The sequence below is a fragment of the Tigriopus californicus genome, chromosome 2 (genome assembly GCF_007210705.1).
Source record: "Tigriopus californicus strain San Diego chromosome 2, Tcal_SD_v2.1, whole genome shotgun sequence".
NCBI classification, from domain to species: domain Eukaryota; kingdom Metazoa; phylum Arthropoda; class Copepoda; order Harpacticoida; family Harpacticidae; genus Tigriopus; species Tigriopus californicus.
In genome coordinates this window covers 9,969,426-9,987,894 of record NC_081441.1, presented here as the reverse complement: position 1 = coordinate 9,987,894, position 18,469 = coordinate 9,969,426, and the positions used below count along the sequence as shown (strand labels likewise).

The 18,469-nt window shown below is 45.0% G+C and overlaps 1 protein-coding gene across 1 annotated transcript; it reads left to right on the top strand.

The window, feature by feature from the left end:
• Positions 1–1,767: 1,767 nt before the first annotated feature.
• LOC131890520 (uncharacterized) lies at positions 1,768–18,403 on the top strand (the record flags this gene model as incomplete). Its single annotated transcript, XM_059239879.1, is given in 6 exon segments — positions 1,768–1,986; positions 2,063–2,289; positions 2,435–2,464; positions 2,690–2,791; positions 2,949–3,155; positions 3,227–18,403. Coding segments are annotated over 5 exon segments (15,705 nt in total), but the record flags the coding sequence as incomplete, so codon positions are not given.
• Positions 18,404–18,469: the final 66 nt, after the last annotated feature.

The following is an 18,469-nucleotide window of genomic DNA, read 5'->3' as shown; positions in this document are numbered from 1 at the left end:
TGAGTCGTCTATTCGTTATCACTTACAATCCATTAATTTGTTTCTAACAAGACATTAAATTTGACGGTTCTGGCTAGCCGTGTAAGGTTGGATCATGAGCTTGGATCTGTAACCTATCCAAATCTGTCTTGAAAGATGCTAGTGGATCAACGCCCACGTATTCATACGAATATTAGAGGGAAGTAATGTGGAATCATCAAAGGTATGGATGGACCTAAGACTATATATGTGGACCCAAAGTTCATGGCGTCAAGATCATTTTCTCACCATCCAAGAGTAGGTTCTTTTCCTAAGTTCTCTAAGATTTCTACCAGACTATTGAAATCTATACCATTCCTAACACAAACTAGTTCGGTATCATCGGCACAAAAGGATATCAGACATTACAACTCAGCTTGTGAGGTTGAACAGGAGAGGACCTAACATGGATCCCTGCGGGACACTCGCCTTGACATTCTTTATGTCGCCGCCAAGCGACCCTTTTCCATAACTACTTACTTTAATTGAGACATTAGAACCTTGCTTTGGATCCCAATCTCAGGAAGCCTTTCAATAAAATACCATGATCTGCTTTAACAAAGACCTTAGCACAGTAAAGATAGACATGATCAATTTGGTAACGCTGTTCAAATATGTTCGAAACTCGAGCTGATTACGAGGAATGACTTCTTGAACCTACATATTTCTGCAAGCCTAAGCTTCATGATCTGCTACTTAAACAACATCTCAATGTTCGCTTAAAAATGTAAATATGCTAACGTCAGTGAAGAGATGCAACGCATCATGTAGGGAAAACCCGGCGCAAGAATTCGTGAGCATTTAGTTGACCAAAATTCTAATGTTCAATATCAGACCATCTAAAGGAGAGCAATGAGACAAATAATGTCTCGGACGAGATTTAAACTAGGGATCTTGTTCATAGCATGCACCACTGCCCTCCCCTATGAACAAACTAAAGAGTATGTAAGTAATGAACTTACTTTGGTTCACTGAATTAGATGCCCGGAGATAAATGGGCTGTTTTGGAGTAAAAAAACTGAGTGCATTTGCGAGTCTTAATATACAATGCATTGATAAGTCACAATTCGTTTAATTTGTTGGACTTGCTTGTTGGGAAGAAAGCTTGGGGCGTCATATAAGTGCTTAGCTTTGATATTGTAAGTTGTTACTTTTTTCATTACACCTTGACACCAGAATACATTTCTAAATGTGATTGTGTCCTCTCTAATTAAGGACATTCGATGACCGTTTAAGTTTCTTTGCATCTTACAATATTATCAAACAATTGATGACAGAGTTGCCAATCTTGAAGGAGAACTGGTATATTTCAACGTTTTAACAAATATGATAGTTTTTTTTACAAAGCTTGTCTAATAAAAAAAAAATAACACAACTTGGAAAAAGACGAAATAAAGCTAACTGGATTGACAAATAAAAGAAATAAAAAAAAAGTCATTGAAAATGGCTTGAGCCAACGTGTAATCCTTTCAAAGCAGACCTGAGAGAAATTGTGAACTCACTTCGAGGACATATCGTTGAATTAACTTGGCACAGGATCAAGGAGAAATGGGAAAGTTTCTAGTATTTTGTTCTCCGACGACGAAAGTCTCTAGGTCAGGTCAACCCAGCCCGTAACTCAAGAGGGCCTGGAAAGGTCTAACTACCTAACCTCCTAGGTACCTACTATAACAGTTGATTTAGCTTCAAAAAATATGAGCAAGGAGGGGGGGGGGGATTTTGGGCGAGTGCCGCGCGAAAGCCTTCTTTTTCAGTCGACTTTTAACATGGAGGATTAACAACGAGGAATCAAATAAGAGTCATTTCTAGAAATAGGATCATAATCTTAGACTATCAGCCTTCAAAGAATCGCTTATTTGGGCTGAAGTGAGATCGGATTTAGTGAATAGGGGAAAAGTCGGCCCAACGAACCCGCAATCCATCTCGGACTCTTATTTATTCTATTTATATCCTTCCGATCAACCAAAGGTAAGGTCAAAAATCAAATTACTCGAAGTAAAGCTTTATGTTTTCAAAACGCAATCTTTAAATTATTCATATTCAGATACTTAATACTAACACCAAAAAAAGAGGAATTTAAAAATGGCTACCAAGACCGTGAAAGAGGGACATGTCACCACAGAGATTGTGGACGAAACGGGGGGCTCCGTGGATGGGGCATTGGATGCAGAAGCGCTCATGGCCAAAATGGGGGGAAAAGCGGGTACCTATGAAGAGACCCTTCCAGATGGAACCGTGGTTACGTATGAACTTGATGTTGAGGAATTTGAGGTAAGAGTTTTTATCTTTGGAACTATTCAAGCCCAACGGCAACAAACTTGGTCAAGGTTATCCAATTGATTGTAAAAATATCTGTTAGATTTGTGTAGCTAAACAGAATCTCCCAATTAATGTTTTGGGACCCGTTCAATTTTAGGAGGAAGAGGATAGTCCATCCAAGGAGCGGGTATATTTTTTTGCACGAAACGGTGTAACAGTGTATAATTAAACAGAATTGAGTGTAATCAAGCATATTTTGAAACTGATCCACATAATTGATTTTTGTAAGTTGCTAAACGAACAGAATAGCTGACACACTTTTAAAGGGTCATCTAAAGGTTTTTCGCTATCTCAATCTCCATTTTTGCATGACACATAATGGATAACACTAACTTGGGGAGCCCACTTACAGGAAAGTGGGGATGAAATGGAGGTGAGCTATACGACTACCAGAACTACAACTGAATACACATCAGAGGGGCCAGGCGGTGGCAAGACCACTGTGTCCTACCAGGTAAGATTTTGATAACAGCAGCCTTGAGTGATCGAATTTTTTAAATTTTTTTTCACCTTAAAAATCATAGTTTAATGTTTATAAAATATAAGCAATATTGAGGCTGTTTTGCAATTAACAACTTTGATGCGGAGATTACATTCAGATGACATTTCAGAGCGGTGGAAGTGGCGGAGAAGGCGGCTCCGTGACAACTACCAGAAAGACAACTTCCAGCTCTGGAGGAGGTCCAAGTTCTGGCGGAGGATCAGGGGGTGGTTCCTTTGAGATGACCACAACTTCATCGTCCTCCTCCTCATCGAAGACTTCATCGGCCCAAAAGCAAGATCAGTCATCCAACTCAAGCGCAGCCCAAAATGCAAAGGTATTGACCATCGTTTTACTAAAACATTGAAACATCACTACCGTTCAGAGGGTGGTCATTTTTGCCTTTAGAGCGGCGCAAAGGACGATCAGAAGCAAAAGACAGACACAGAAAACGACGATGACACCGATAATGGAGGCTACAGCGATTCAAGGCCTGACGACGACAAGCCTGGAGCAGGAGCATCCGTTGGAGGAGGTGGCCAGACCACAAGGACAACCACCAAGACCAGTGGCACTTCCAATGCTCAGACGGCCTCCAATTTTGGAGTGGAAAAGTACGCTGGGACCCATCACGACACCAACGAGATCCAGGGTCCAGTTTATCCCGTAGATCATCAACATGAGTATCCCAAGGATGTAACATCAACCGAGAACAAAGGAAAAGATGACTTGAAGTTTCCCGTTTACAACGTGGAAAGCAAGCACAGCTTTGAAGACAAGGCTCCTCCATCCCATGAGAATAAGACGCTTCAAAGGCCGGCTTATGATGTTGAGCACAAGCATCAGTTCACAAAGGAAGACACTATTAACAACAAAGTGGAATCTCTTCAAAAGCCGGCCTACAATGTGGAACATGGGCACAAGTACCCGACGGATGGAAAATTGGACACTCCAGGAGAGGCGGCTCCCAAGACCATGCAGACTCCGGTTCGCGGTGTTGAGCCCAAAAACCAATATGTTCCAGCCCGACCTCACAACGATCTGCCCCAGCAGCTCCAAGGTCCCAAGTTTCAGATCGACAGGGAACATAATTTCACTGGCATGGATTTGGAGGTGGATGAAGAGTTGGAGAAGGCCAAAAAGCTGTCGGCTGATTTGGTTGGTCCCATTTACGACGTTGACGCCGTGAACCATTTCAAAGAGGTCATCATGCACGCCGAGGCCATCAGAAATCTTCAGGGTCCTGTTTATGAAATCGACCGAGGTCATCATTTCCAGCAATTGATGATGCACGCTCATGAGCTGAAGAACCTCAAGGGCCCAGTCTATGACGTTCAGAAGAATCACTCCTTCCAGGAGTTGGTTACTCATGCTCATGAGTTGAAGAATCTCATGACCCCAGTGTATGCGGTGGAATCCGCTCACAAATATAAACCTGAAATGGCCAAAATGGACGGCCAATCCATGATCACAGCTCCAGTGTACAAGGGCGTCGAAGCTCACAACCAATACAATCCACAAACTGAACGGGTCCAAACTGATAGACTGATGTTAGGTCCCAAGTTACCGAACGTGGAATCCTCCAATCAATACACTCCTATGGAAGGACCCAAGGTAGAAACAGAGAAAATGATGGCGGCTCCTCATTACCGGGGCATCAACATCGATCACACCAACCAATATCAACCTAACTTGGACATCAAGGCGGCAGAGCCACTTATGCTTGGGCCTAAATTGCCGAATGTGGACTACTCGCATCATTATGGACCTGTCCCTGCTAAAGTGGATCATGGAAATGAAATGAATGGGCCGGTTTATCCTGGTGTTCAAGCTCAAAACCAATTCAATATTGTGGACCGACGAGTGGCCGGCGATATTGTCATGACTGGTCCCAAGTTACCAAATGTGGAGTCCCACAATGAGTATTCTCCCATGGGCCCTCGTGTTCCAGGAGAGCTTGTTCACAGCACACCTCGAAGACCAGGGGTGGACGACAAGATCAAATACAACCCACATTCAGATAAGGTCCAACATGATGCAGTCATGACTGGTCCAAAATATCCCGGTGTTGACGATCACAATCAGTACAATCCTATGACCGAGAGAGTTCCGGGCGAGCAACTGATGGCTGGACCCGTGTTCAAAGGAGTCCAGGCATCAAATCAGTACAATCCCAACGCTCCTAAAGTCCAAGGCGAGATGCACATGACGGCGCCCATTTATCCTGGGGTCCAATCCGCCAACCAGTTCAACCCAATGACGGACCGAGTCTCGGGACCAGTGGAAATGTCGGGACCCAAGTATCCTGGAATTCAGGAAAGTCATCATTATGGCGTGGTTCCTCCTCGAGTGCCTGGAACCCAACAAGTCAATGGACCAGTTTACCCGGCTGATGCCCACAACCAATTCAACATTGTGCCAGCCAGAGTGAGCCATCAAGGTATCATGGCCGGTCCAGCTTACGCGAATGTCGAATCTGCCAATCAATACAATATCACTGCCCCCAAAGTGGCGGGAGAACTAGTCATGACTGGACCGGTTTATACTGCGGATGGTGGGAATCATTACGACGTCATTCCTGGACGCCTTGACGGCGAGCATCAAGTTCATGGACCGGTTTACCCGACTGATCAACACCATCGTTACAATCCTTCAAACCCAAGAGCCGAAGTGCCGGGAGGTATCGTTGGCCCCGTCTATGATGTGCCTCATGAGCATCACTTCCGGGAAATTGTCTCCAATGCTTTGTCGTTGGCTGACATGAGTACCTCCAAGTATGACACCGATTTGGCCAAGCACGATTATTCCCCAGAGGCGCCCATTAGCCTATACACCAGGGAGCTCTTGGGACCTGTCTATGATGTGCTGAGTCAACACAACTACAGACAGATTGAGCACGTTTCAAGTGAGTTGAAGTCATTGCAGACTCCTGTTTATCTACCAGAGGCAGGACATCACTACCAAGAGATCAAGAAGCACGTTGAGAAACTGGAGGACCTGAAGGGCCCTGTTTACGATATTAACCGGGACCATCACTTTAAGGAGATCATGAAACACATTGATAATGTCAAGACGCTTCAAGGTCCAGTTTACGACATTGGCAATCCCAATCATCACTTTGCTAATATTGAGAAAAACGTGGAGACCTTGAAGACGCTCAATGCTCCTGTTTATGGAGTGGAAGCCAAGAACCACTTTGATGTCATCACCAAAAGTGTGGACACCCTGAAGAATCTTCATGGACCAGTCTACGAGATCGGAAAGTCTGAGCACCACTTCAGTGAGATCATGAAACACGTTGAAACTCTAAAAACCTTGAATGGACCGAAGTATCAAATCGACTCGGCTCATCATTTCTCCGAGATTGTCAAGAATGTGAACGAGCTCAAAGACTTGACAGGCCCTGTCTATGACATTGGTGAAACTGGTCACCATTTCAATGAGATCCAGAAGAAGGTTGACACTTTGAAGAACTTGAGCGGTCCAGTTTACGACGTGGCGGACAAGCATCACTTCGCCGAGATCATGAAACAAACGAGTAAGCTCACCGAGCTCAAAGGCCCAATCTATTTGGATGATGTTAAACATAGCTTTGCTGAGATTCAGAAGCATGTCGATTCGCTTCAAACATTGAAAGGCCCCGTGTACGTCACCGACGATTACAAGCATCACTACGACGTCATTGAAGGTCATGTGGAGACCTTGAAACAACTGACGGCTCCTGTCTACAACGTGGAACATCAAAGCAAATACATGGAGTTGATGAAATCCGTCGACTCTTTGAAGAACTTGAGTGGTCCCGTCTACAACATTGGCGAATCCAGCCATCACTTCAATGAAATCCAAAAGCAAGCTGAGAAGCTGAAGGAACTGGTCGGTCCAGTTTATAAGATGGACAACAAACATAGCTTTAACGAAGTCATTGAGCATGTAAATGCCTTGAAAGATCTGCAAGGTCCCGTGTATGATGTGGAAATCCACCATCACTTCAATGAGATTGAGAGGAGGGTTCGAAACATTCAGACTCTAGCCGGGCCTGTTTATGATCTTCCTCAAGTAGCTCATGCCTATTCCGAGATTCAAAAGCATGCTGAGACCTTGAAAGAGCTCCATGGTCCCATTTATAGCTCCGATCACCAACACCACTTTAGTGAAATCGCCAAGAACGTCGATACCCTGAAGAACCTCACCGGACCAGTGTTCGATATTGAACGCGGTCACAAGTTTGCCGAACTAGGGAAACAAATGGATACGTTGAAGACGCTTCAAACTCCCGTTTACGTTACTGGAGAGAGCAAGCATCATTTCAATGAGATCGAGAAACATGTGGACACTATGAAGACAATGTCAGGCCCTGTTTATGATTGCGAGCACAAGAGCCACTTTAATGAGATTGAAAAACATATCAAAGGGTTGCGAGAGATGACAGGTCCCGTTTATGACACCGACCACAAAAGTAGTTTCAACGAGATCATCACCCAAGCTAGCACTCTCAAGGATTTAGTGGGTCCTGTTTACGATGTGGGATCGGTTGGTCATCATTTCAATATTGCCAATCCCAGAGCGAAAAGGATTACCAACTTGGAAGGACCTGTTTATGACATTGAGCAATCATCTCATCACTTCAATATGATCCAACAAAGTTTGGATTCCGTCAAGGAGTTAAAGGGACCCATATATGATGTGGAACACAAGAACGCCTTCACCGACATCATCAAACATGCGGAGAAGCTTGAAAATTTGGTTGGACCTGTTTATCAATGTGAACATTCTAGCAAATTCAGAGAGATCATTGGAAGCGCTGAGAAGATTAAGAACCTTACAGGTCCAGTGTATGACGTGGAACATGGAAGCCACTTCCAAGAACTGGTCAAGAATGTTGAGAGCGTCAAGAGTCTAGTTGGACCCGTTTTTTCTATTGACTCCAAGCACCATTTCAGCGAGATCATCAAACATGTGAACGAGCTCAGGAATCTCTCAGGGCCAGTGTACAAGATTGACCGCCAACATATGTACAATGAGATCATGGATAGAGTCTCAGGTCCTCAAGACTTGGTTGGACCCATATATAACGTAGGCAATGGAGCTCACAACTACGCCATTGTTGGCCAAAAAGCCGATGTTCCCAAGCAATTGGAGGGTCCCGTCTACAACATCGAGGAGTCCCAGCATCATTTCAATGAACTGAATAAGGCAATGGAAAGCGTGAAGACCTTGACGGGACCAGTTTACTCTGTGGAACATCAAAGTCAGTACAACGAGATTGTGAAGCATGCAGAGAAGTTGCAAAGCTTATTCGGCCCTGTTTACGATGTTGGCCACAAGAACCATTTCGAGGTGATAATCAACACTGCACAAAAGATTAAACAACTGACTGGGCCAGTCTATGAAGTGGAACATGGCAATCATTTCCAAGAGATTGTCAAGAGCGTCGATCAAGTCAAGCAATTGGTGGGACCCGTCTACGACGTTGATTCCAACCATGCTTACAGGGAACAAACTCTTCATGTGGACGCTCAGAAACAACTCGCCGGACCTGTTTACAAGATTGATCGATCCCATCAATTTGCCGAGATTGCAGATAGGATTTCGGGACCCCAGGACCTTGTAGGTCCAATTTATCGAGTGGACGGCGAAGGACATCATTTCGCAATTGTTGGAGTCAGAATGAACGCTCCCAAGAATCTGGAGGGCCCTGTCTATAATCTGGAAGATTCCAAGCACAGTTATAACGAACTGACCAAGGCTGTTGATTCGGTGAAGAGCCTTACTGGACCCGTGTACGCTGTGGAGCATGAAAATAAGTTTGATGCCATTATCAGTCAAGCTCAAAAGCTCAAGAACTTGGTGGGTCCTGTTTACGACATTGAGCATGGCAACCATTTCAACGAGATCATTATGAACGCTCAAAAGATCAAGGAGCTGAAGGGACCTGTCTACGATGTGGAACATGGGAATCACTTTCAAGAAATCATCAAGAACGTGGATCGAATTAAAAATCTTGTTGGACCAGTCTACACTGATGACAGACACAGCTATGGAGAAATCAATAAGGGACTGGAACCTCCCAAAGATTTGGCTGGGCCGGTTTATAAAATTGATCGTGGTCACCAGTTCTTCGAAATGACTGACCGAGTGTCTGGACCACAAGATCTGGTTGGACCTGTGTACAAAATGGATGACAATGGACATCATTATGCTTTAGTTGGAAAACGGGTGGATGTTCCAAAGACCTTGGAGGGTCCAGTCTATTCCTTGGAGGATAGTAAACACCACTTCAATGAGTTGTCCAAGACCGTGGAAAGCGTCAAAAGCTTAGCGGGTCCAGTTTACTCGGTGGATCACGCAAATAAATTCAATGAGATCATCACTCATGCTGAGAAACTGAAGACCTTGGTGGGCCCCGTGTATGACATTGAACACGGCAACCATTTCAATGAGATCATCATCAATGCTCAAAAGGTCAAGGAACTGAAAGGTCCCGTTTACGATGTGGAACACGGAAGCCATTTCCAAGAGATCATAAAGAACGTCGACAGGATCCGGAACCTAGTTGGACCTGTTTACACCGAGGACAAACATAGTTACAATGAATTGGACAAAAAGGTAGATGCTCCCAAGAATCTTTCGGGACCCGTTTACAAGATCGACAGAGCTCATCAATTTGCCGAAATCATTGACCGCACATCGGTTTTAAAGGATCTTGTTGGTCCCATCTACGACATTGACAATGTTCATCATTACCGACAAATGGTCAATCATGTTGAAAAGCTGAAGAACTTGGAAGGTCCTGTTTATGACATTGAAAGCCCAGAGCACCACTACAGCGAGATCATGCGAAATGTGGAAAGTGTCAAGAACCTGGCTGGTCCAGTTTACGCTGTTGAGCATTCCAACAAGTTTGAAGGCATCATTCAACATGCGGAGAAGTTGAAGAACCTCATGGGTCCCGTCTATGATGTGCAACACGGGAACAAGTTCAATGAGATTATTACCAACGCTCAGAAAATCAAGAACCTCACTGGTCCAGTCTATGATGTGTCCTCCAGCCACAGCTTCAAAGAAATTGTGAAAGGAGCCGAGGGCCTCAAACCTTTGGTGGGCCCAGTTTACGACATTGACAACCAACATAACTTCTCGGAAATGATCAAGCATGTGGAAAAGCTCAAAAACCTGGTGGGACCGGTCTTCAAAATTGATCGGAATCATCATTATGCCGAAATTGTCGATCGAGTCTCCGGACCTCAAGAGCTGGTGGGTCCCATCTACCAAATGGAGGATAATGCCCATCATTTCAATATTGTGAACAAGCACGCTGATCGACTGGAAACTCTCGCTGGCCCTGTTTACAATCTTGAATCTCCGGAACACCATTTCAGTGAGATCCAAAACATCTCCCATGATGTGAGTCAACTCCAAGGACCAGTCTATCGGATTAATGCCACTCATCATTTCAATGAGATCGACAAACATATGGAAGGTCTCAAGACGTTGCAAGGACCTGTTTACAACATCGATCACGAACACGGATTCAAAGATTTGGGGAGAAAGGTGGAAGAACTGAAGAACCTCACTGGACCCGTTTACGATATTGAGAATCAGCATCATTTCAACCAATTCGAGAAAGGAGTTCAGAGCCTTCTCAAGCTTGAAGGACCCGTGTATGATATCCAACGGGAACACCATTACAGTGAGATCTTGAAGCATGTCTCCGATATCAAACAACTCCAAGGACCTGTGTTCAAAATTGATCGAGCTCACCAATACGCTGAAATTCCAGACCTTATCAAGAATGTTTCTGATTTGACGGGGCCTATTTTTGCCATCGATAGAGACCATCACTATTCGATTGTCAATCCTAAACCTCCTCAAGTCAAGGATCTCCAAGGACCTGTGTATGATTCTGTGGATGCCAATCATCATTTCCAGGGGATTTTGAAGCATGTCGAAGACCTTCAAACCCTGACAGGACCGGTATACAAAATGGATCGAGTGCATCACTTCAACGAAATTGAGAAGCACATGGAGAGTCTCAAAGATCTCAAGGGACCAGTGTATCACATTGACAGTAGTCACAAGTTCAATGAGATCTTGAAACACGTGGACACTCTGAAGAGTCTCAGTGGACCAGTCTACACCATTGATCGGGAACATCATTGCAATGAGATCCTCAAGCATACAGAGAGTATCAAGCAACTGGTTGGCCCTGTTTATGACACCCTGCACGATCATGGCTACAGAGAAGCTGTCACCAAGGTGGAAAAGTTGAAAGACTTGACTGGACCCGTCTACAAGATTGATCGGGATCATAGATATGCGGAGATCATAGGACATATCAATGACCTCAAGTCTCTCCAAGGTCCTGTCTACAGCATTGAAAGCAACCACCACTTCAATGAAATTGAAAGGAAGGTGACCAGTCTGAAAGATCTGGCTGGACCCGTTTATGATATTGAGCGGGATCACAAGTTCAACAACATTGTCTCGCACATTGATAAACTCAAGAATCTCACCGGACCAGTTTATGACATTGAGAGGAACCACCACTTCCAAGAGATTGAAAAACACGTGTCGGGTCTTCAGGACCTTCAAGGCCCGGTTTATAAGGTTCTTCACGATCATAGCTACAAGGAGATCCTTCACAAATTAGTTGAGTTGAAGAACCTCACCGGTCCCGTTTATGACGTGGATCATGCGCATAACTTCAAGGAGGTTCTTCAACATGTGACTGATTTGAAGACCTTGGTCGGACCAGTGTACAACATTGAAAGCAACCATCATTTCCAAGAGTTGGAGAAAAAGGTTTCCAACTTGAAGGACTTGGTTGGACCGGTTTACAAGATTGACCGGGCTCATGGTTACAATGAAGTGGACGGTAAAACCGATGCTCCCAAGACATTGGTTGGACCTGTGTTTGATATTGACCGAGATCATCACTTCTCCGAGATTGACAAACATCTGGCATCGGTCAAGAACTTAAATGGACCCGTGTACGAAATCGACCGAGAACATCATTTTGGAGAGATCGAGAAGCACATTAGTGGAATCCAGAATTTGTTTGGCCCCGTCTATGACATCAATAATCAGCACCACTTCAACATCGCTCCTGATCGAGTGTCTGGACCTCAGAGTTTAGCTGGCCCCGTGTACAACGTACTGCATCCTCACAATTATAAAGAAGTCATGCAGAAAATTGTGGAGATCAAGAACCTTGTAGGTCCTGTCTATGACATTGATAGCGCTCACGGCTTTAACGAGGTTCTTAAGCACGTTACCGAGATCAAATCTCTGGTTGGACCCGTGTACGACATTCAAAGCAATCATCATTTCAACGAAATTGAAAAGAAAGTTGAGGATCTCAAGTCATTGTCTGGGCCAGTCTACAAAATTGATCGGGCTCATGGATACAATGAAGTGGATAGCAAAGTGGATGCACCCAAAAGCCTCGTTGGTCCAATTTTCGACATTGACAGGGACCATCATTTTGCTGAGATCGACAAGCATCTGGCTTCAGTTAAAAACTTGGCTGGACCAGTGTATGAGATTGATCGAGATCATCACTTTGGAGAAATTGAGAAGCATATCTCCGGGATTCAAAACCTCTACGGTCCAATTTACGATATCAACAGGGAACACAATTTCAACTTGGCTCCTGATCGTGTATCGGGTCCTCAAGACTTGCAGGGACCAGTCTATAACGTTCTCCATCCTCACAATTATCAAGAAGTGATCAAGAAAATGATCGAGCTCAAGGATCTTGTGGGACCAATCTATAACATTGAAAGCGCTCATAGCTTCAACGAGGTTTCGAAGCACGTTACTGAAATCAAATCTCTGGTTGGACCAGTCTATGATATTCAAAGTAACCATCATTTCAATGAGATTGAAAAGAGGGTTGAAGAACTGAAAAACTTGGCAGGGCCAGTTTACAAAATAGATCGAGCTCATCAATACAATGAGGTGGATGGAAAGGTTGATGCTCCCAAGAATCTTGTCGGTCCCATCTTCAACATTGACCGAGATCATCATTTCGCGGAAATCGACAAACATTTGGCTTCTGTCAAGAATCTGGCTGGACCCGTTTATGAGATTGATCGGGATCATCACTTTGGCGAGATTGAGAAGCATATCTCAGGTATTCAAAACCTCTTTGGACCAGTTTACGACATCTTTAGACAACACAACTACAGTCTGGCCCCAGAACGTAAATCTGGCCCTCAGGATCTAACTGGACCCGTGTACAACGTGGAGCATCCTCATCATTTCCAAGAAATCGTCAAAAACCTGATTGAGCTCAAGCCCTTGATGGGACCTGTGTATCATATTGAACATGCCCATCAGTATAGTGAAGTCATCAAACATGTCAATGACCTCAAGACCCTCACTGGTCCAGTTTACAACATTGAAAGCAACCATCACTTCCAAGAAATTGAGAGGAAAGTGGCAGATCTCAAGACCCTCTCTGGACCTGTCTATAAGATTGACCGAGCTCATGGCTACAGCGAAGTGGATGGGAAAGTGGATGCTCCCAAGAGCCTTGTGGGTCCAATCTTTGATATTGATAGGAATCATCATTTCTCGGAGATTGACAAACACTTGGCCACAGTGAAGAATTTGAATGGACCAGTCTATGAAATTGACCGGAATCATCACTTTGGTGAGATTGAAAAACATATCAGCGGCATCCAGAACTTGTATGGTCCCATCTACGAAATCTACCGAGACCATAACTTCAGTTTGGCTCCGGACCGCGTGTCTGGTCCTCAACAGCTGACAGGTCCAGTTTATAATGTCCTCCATCCTCACAACTACCAAGAAGCTTTGAAAAAGTTGGTAGAAATTAAGAATTTGGCCGGACCTGTCTATCAAATTGACAACGAGCACAAGTTCAGCGAGGTCATCAAGACCGTTATTGATTTGAAGACCCTCAATGGACCAGTTTATAACATTGAAAGCAACCACCATTTCCAGGACTTGGAGAGGAAGGTAGCTGACTTAAAGACGCTCTCTGGGCCTGTTTATCAAATCGATCGGGCTCATGGTTATGCTGAGGTAGATCAAAAGCCCGATGTACCCAAGAACTTGGTTGGACCCATTTTTGATATTGACCGAGATCACCATTTCTCCGAGATTGATAAACACATGAAGTCGGTCAAGAATCTGAGTGGGCCGGTCTATGAGATCGACCGTGAGCATCACTTTGGAGAGATCGAGAAGCATATCTCAGGGATCCAAAACCTTTATGGGCCTATTTACAACATCTATCGTCATCATAACTTTGCAGAGATTGAACGACATTTGCCCACTCTATTGAACTTGAATGGACCTGTGTATGATATTAATCGGCAGCATCATTTCAATGAGATTGAGAAGAAACTTGTGGACTTAAGAACCCTCACCGGTCCAGTTTACGACATTGATTCAAAGCATCACTTCAGCGAGATTGACAAACACATGGCCGACCTGAGGACCTTGAATGGACCAGTCTATGACATTGATCGCCAACATCACTTCTCGAACATTGAAAAGCACGTGGCTGACCTCAAGACGTTGACCGGACCCGTTTATCATATTGACAACGCCCACAACTTCAGCGAAATTGATTCCAAGATTGCCGACCTGAAGACTCTCACTGGTCCAGTTTATGATATCGATCACAACCATAACTTCAGGGAATTAGAGCAAAAGATTGTCGATCTCAAGAATCTGGTCGGGCCCGTATACAATATTGATCGTAGTCATCAGTTTCAGGAAATTGAAACCCATCTCGTGGACTTGAAGACCTTAACGGGTCCAGTTTACGATATCAAACGGGCTCACCACTTTGCTGAGATTCAGACTCATTTGTCGGATCTCAAGACCTTGAATGGTCCAGTCTACAACATTGATCGTGGGCATCATTTCACGGAATTGAATGCTCATGTCAACGATTTGAAAACCTTGACCGGTCCAATCTATCAATTGGAACGGGAACACCACTTCGCAGAGATCCAGAAGCATATGACCAATTTGAAGACCCTGTCAGGGCCAGTCTATGATGTGGAGAGCAAGCATCACTACCAGGAAATCCAAAAGCACATGAGCGATCTAAAATCCTTGAATGGACCAGTCTATGACGTGGAGAACAACCACAACTACAGAGAGATCATGAAGAAGGTCGACGAAATGAAGGAGTTGACCGGGCCTGTGTATCATATTGACAGTGCCCATCACTTCAGCGAGATCCAGAAACACGTGGTTGATTTGAAGCAAATGAATGGACCCGTGTATGACGTGGATTCTCGTCATTCCTACAGTAAGGACTTCTCTCGTCCTTTGGACAATCCAGCCTTAGTTGGACCTCTCTACAATGTGCATAACAAGCATAGCTACGGCCATGACTTTGTGAAGCCCATTGAAAAAGCGGAATTGAAGGGTCCCATTTATCACATCGAGTCGAAACATCATTACGCCAAGGATTTCTCGGTGCCTCACTCCGACAAGGTCACGGCTGGGCCTATTATGCCTACCAACCACAAGCATCACTTCAAACATCCCATTGACATGCCTCACCAGAGGGACTTCAAGAGCAAAACACCAAGCTATGAAGTGTCCCTCAGTCACCACTACAAAACCAGTGACCATCACAAGGACGATATGTCTCAAATGGTTGGTCCCATTTATCACACGGAGCATAAGCACTCCTACGAAAAGGACTTTGCTATCAAGCATAATGACAAGGTCACTTCCGGACCAGTCATGCCGACTGATCATCGTCATCACTTCAAGCATCCCATTGACTTGCCTCATCAAAGGGATCTGAAGACAAAGACACCAACTTACGAGGTCAACTTGAGCCATCATTATCAGACTAGCGAACATCATCGGGAGGATCTTCAACTCATGCCCGGGCCAGTCTATCGGACTGATCCCAAGCATCAGTACCAAAAGGACTTTGCTATTGCTCACAATGATCCCCGCATGTCTGGACCCGTGTACAACACAGAGAGCAGGCATCATTACGAAAAGGACTTTGCCGTCTCACACACGGATTCCAAGATGACTGGCCCCGTCTACAAAGCCGAAAGTCGACATCAGTACCAAAAGGACTTTAACGTCACTCACTCTGAGGAACGAATGGTGGGCCCTGTTTACAAGACTGATCCCAAACATAGCTATGAGAAGGACTTTTCAGTTTCGCACTCGGACAAGGTCACATCTGGACCAGTCATGCCAAGCGATCATAGACACCACTTCAAGCATCCTATCGACATGCCTCATCAACGAGACTTGCAAAACAAGACGTCTGTGTTTGAAGTGAGCGCTAGTCATCACTATCAGACTAGTGAGCACCACCAAGCCGATCTTCATCAAATGGCTGGTCCAGTGTATCCTTCAGAACATCGACACGGGTATGAAAAGGACTTTTCTGTTCCTCATTCTGATAAGGTCACTTCTGGGCCAGTGATGCCAGGGGATCACCGGCATCACTTCAAGCATCCCATTGATATGCCTCATCAACGTGATTTTAAGAGCAAAACTCCGAGTTATGAGGTCTCTCAAAGCCATCACTACAGGCAGAGTGAGCATCATCAGGCTGATATGCAGATGCTATCCGGTCCCGTTTATCCATCTGAGACCAAGCATGGCTACGAAAAGGACTTCTCTGTTCCACACACGGACAAGGTTACCTCAGGTCCTGTGTATCCAACGGAACACAAGCATCTGTATGAGAAGGACTTTGCCATTTCCCATTCGAGCAAGATGACTTCAGGTCCCGTTTATCCGGCTGATGCCAAGCACGGTTACGAGAAAGACTTCTCTGTTCCACACACGGACAAGGTTACCTCTGGTCCTGTCCTTCCAGCCGACCATACCCATCAGTTTAAACATCCCATTGATATGCCTCACCAACGTGATTTCAAGAACAAAACCCCAGTTTATGAGGTTAGCCAGAGCCATCACTACCGTCAAAGTGAACATCATCAATCCGACATGCAACAAATGTCAGGCCCTGTGTACCCATCTGAGCACAAACATGGTTATGAGAAAGATTTCAACGTTCCTCATTCTGATAAGGTCACCTCCGGGCCAGTTTTGCCGACTGAACATCAACATCAGTTCAAGCATCCAATTGATATGCCTCACCAACGTGATCTAAAGAACAAGACTCCTTCGTATGAGGTGTCTCAAAGCCATCATTTCAAGCAGAGCGAGCACCATCAAGAAGACATGCAGTACATGTCTGGTCCAGTATACAAGGCTGAGCCAAAGCATGGCTATCAGAAGGACTTTGCTGTTCCTCATTCGGATAAGGTAACCTCGGGACCAGTTATGCCCGGAGATCATAAGCATCACTTTAAACATCCGATTGATATGCCACATCAACGTGATATCAAGAACAAAACCATGTCTTTCGAGACTAATATGAGCCATCAATTCAAGCAGAGTGAGACCCATAAAGAGGATTTAGGTTCCATGGTTGGACCTGTGTACAACAAGGTTTCCCAAGCTAAGCACCACTTCACCGATAACTACGGCCCTCCTGCCAAGCAAAACATGGAGAGAATACAGAAGCAAAAGGAGCTGGTCAGCAAATTCTTCCAAAAGGATAACAAGTCCAGCGAAAACAAGACCTCCTACGAGAAGTTCCAACAACAATCCCAATCCTCCCAATCGCAAATGGCTTCCCGTGTTGATGGTCAAGTGGACATGAGTTCATTCCAGCGACTCCCGCCACAAAAACAAATCGAAGAGGCCAAGAAGGCCGGTCAAATTCGCAAACAAGAGGCCATGAAGAGACGCGACGAGTTCGTACTGAAGAAATCCGAGGCCACACTTCAAAGTGGCAAATCATTGCAACAGATCAATGCTGAAAGAGAGGAGATGGTTGAGAGAGAAGTACAAAAGATCCAAGAAGAGTCGAAGAGAATGATGGAGAGATACATGGAGGAGAGCAAGAAGCGGGCGGAAATGCTTGAAAAGGAACAGCAAATGAGAGCAGAGCATGACCGAAGATCTCAAGAGCTCATGAGCCTTCAACTTGAGGAACGAACACGCAAGGAACAATCGCGTCAAGCGGAGATGAGGCGCCAAGAAGCCATAATCCAACAATCGAAACAACGCCAACAAGCCGAGGAATCGAGAATGCAAAACCAACAGAAATTCCAATCCACCCAAATCAGGCAAGACTCTTCCATGACCCAAGAACAGCAATCCGTGCGCCAAAAGGATCAAATGGCCCAACGAAGACAGCAAATTGAAAGCAAGCGACAGCAAGAGCTCCAACAGATGCAAAAGAAGAACAATCAATTCCGCCAACAGCAACAACAGCAGACGTTTTCTTCAACATCGTCCACGGTTGGGCAACAGAACATCCCACACCCTCAAGCTCCTCTGGGCTTTGATGGTGTTCAAACTGGCCAAGTGATGACCAAAAAGGTAGAGTTCCTTCAGAGAGCAGCCTCAGTTGGTCGGTTTGAAGAGCGAGAAGGCTTGAACCCGGAGCTGCGATCTCCCACTCCCAACCTGATGCGGAATTCACAAATGATGCAAATGGCAGCGGCCGAGAAGCCTCCAGCCTCTCCATTGGCATCCGGATCCAACGCCATAGCAGCTCTGTCAGCTTTGGATCTGTTCCAGCCCAAGGACCGGCAATGCCAGCAACAGCCA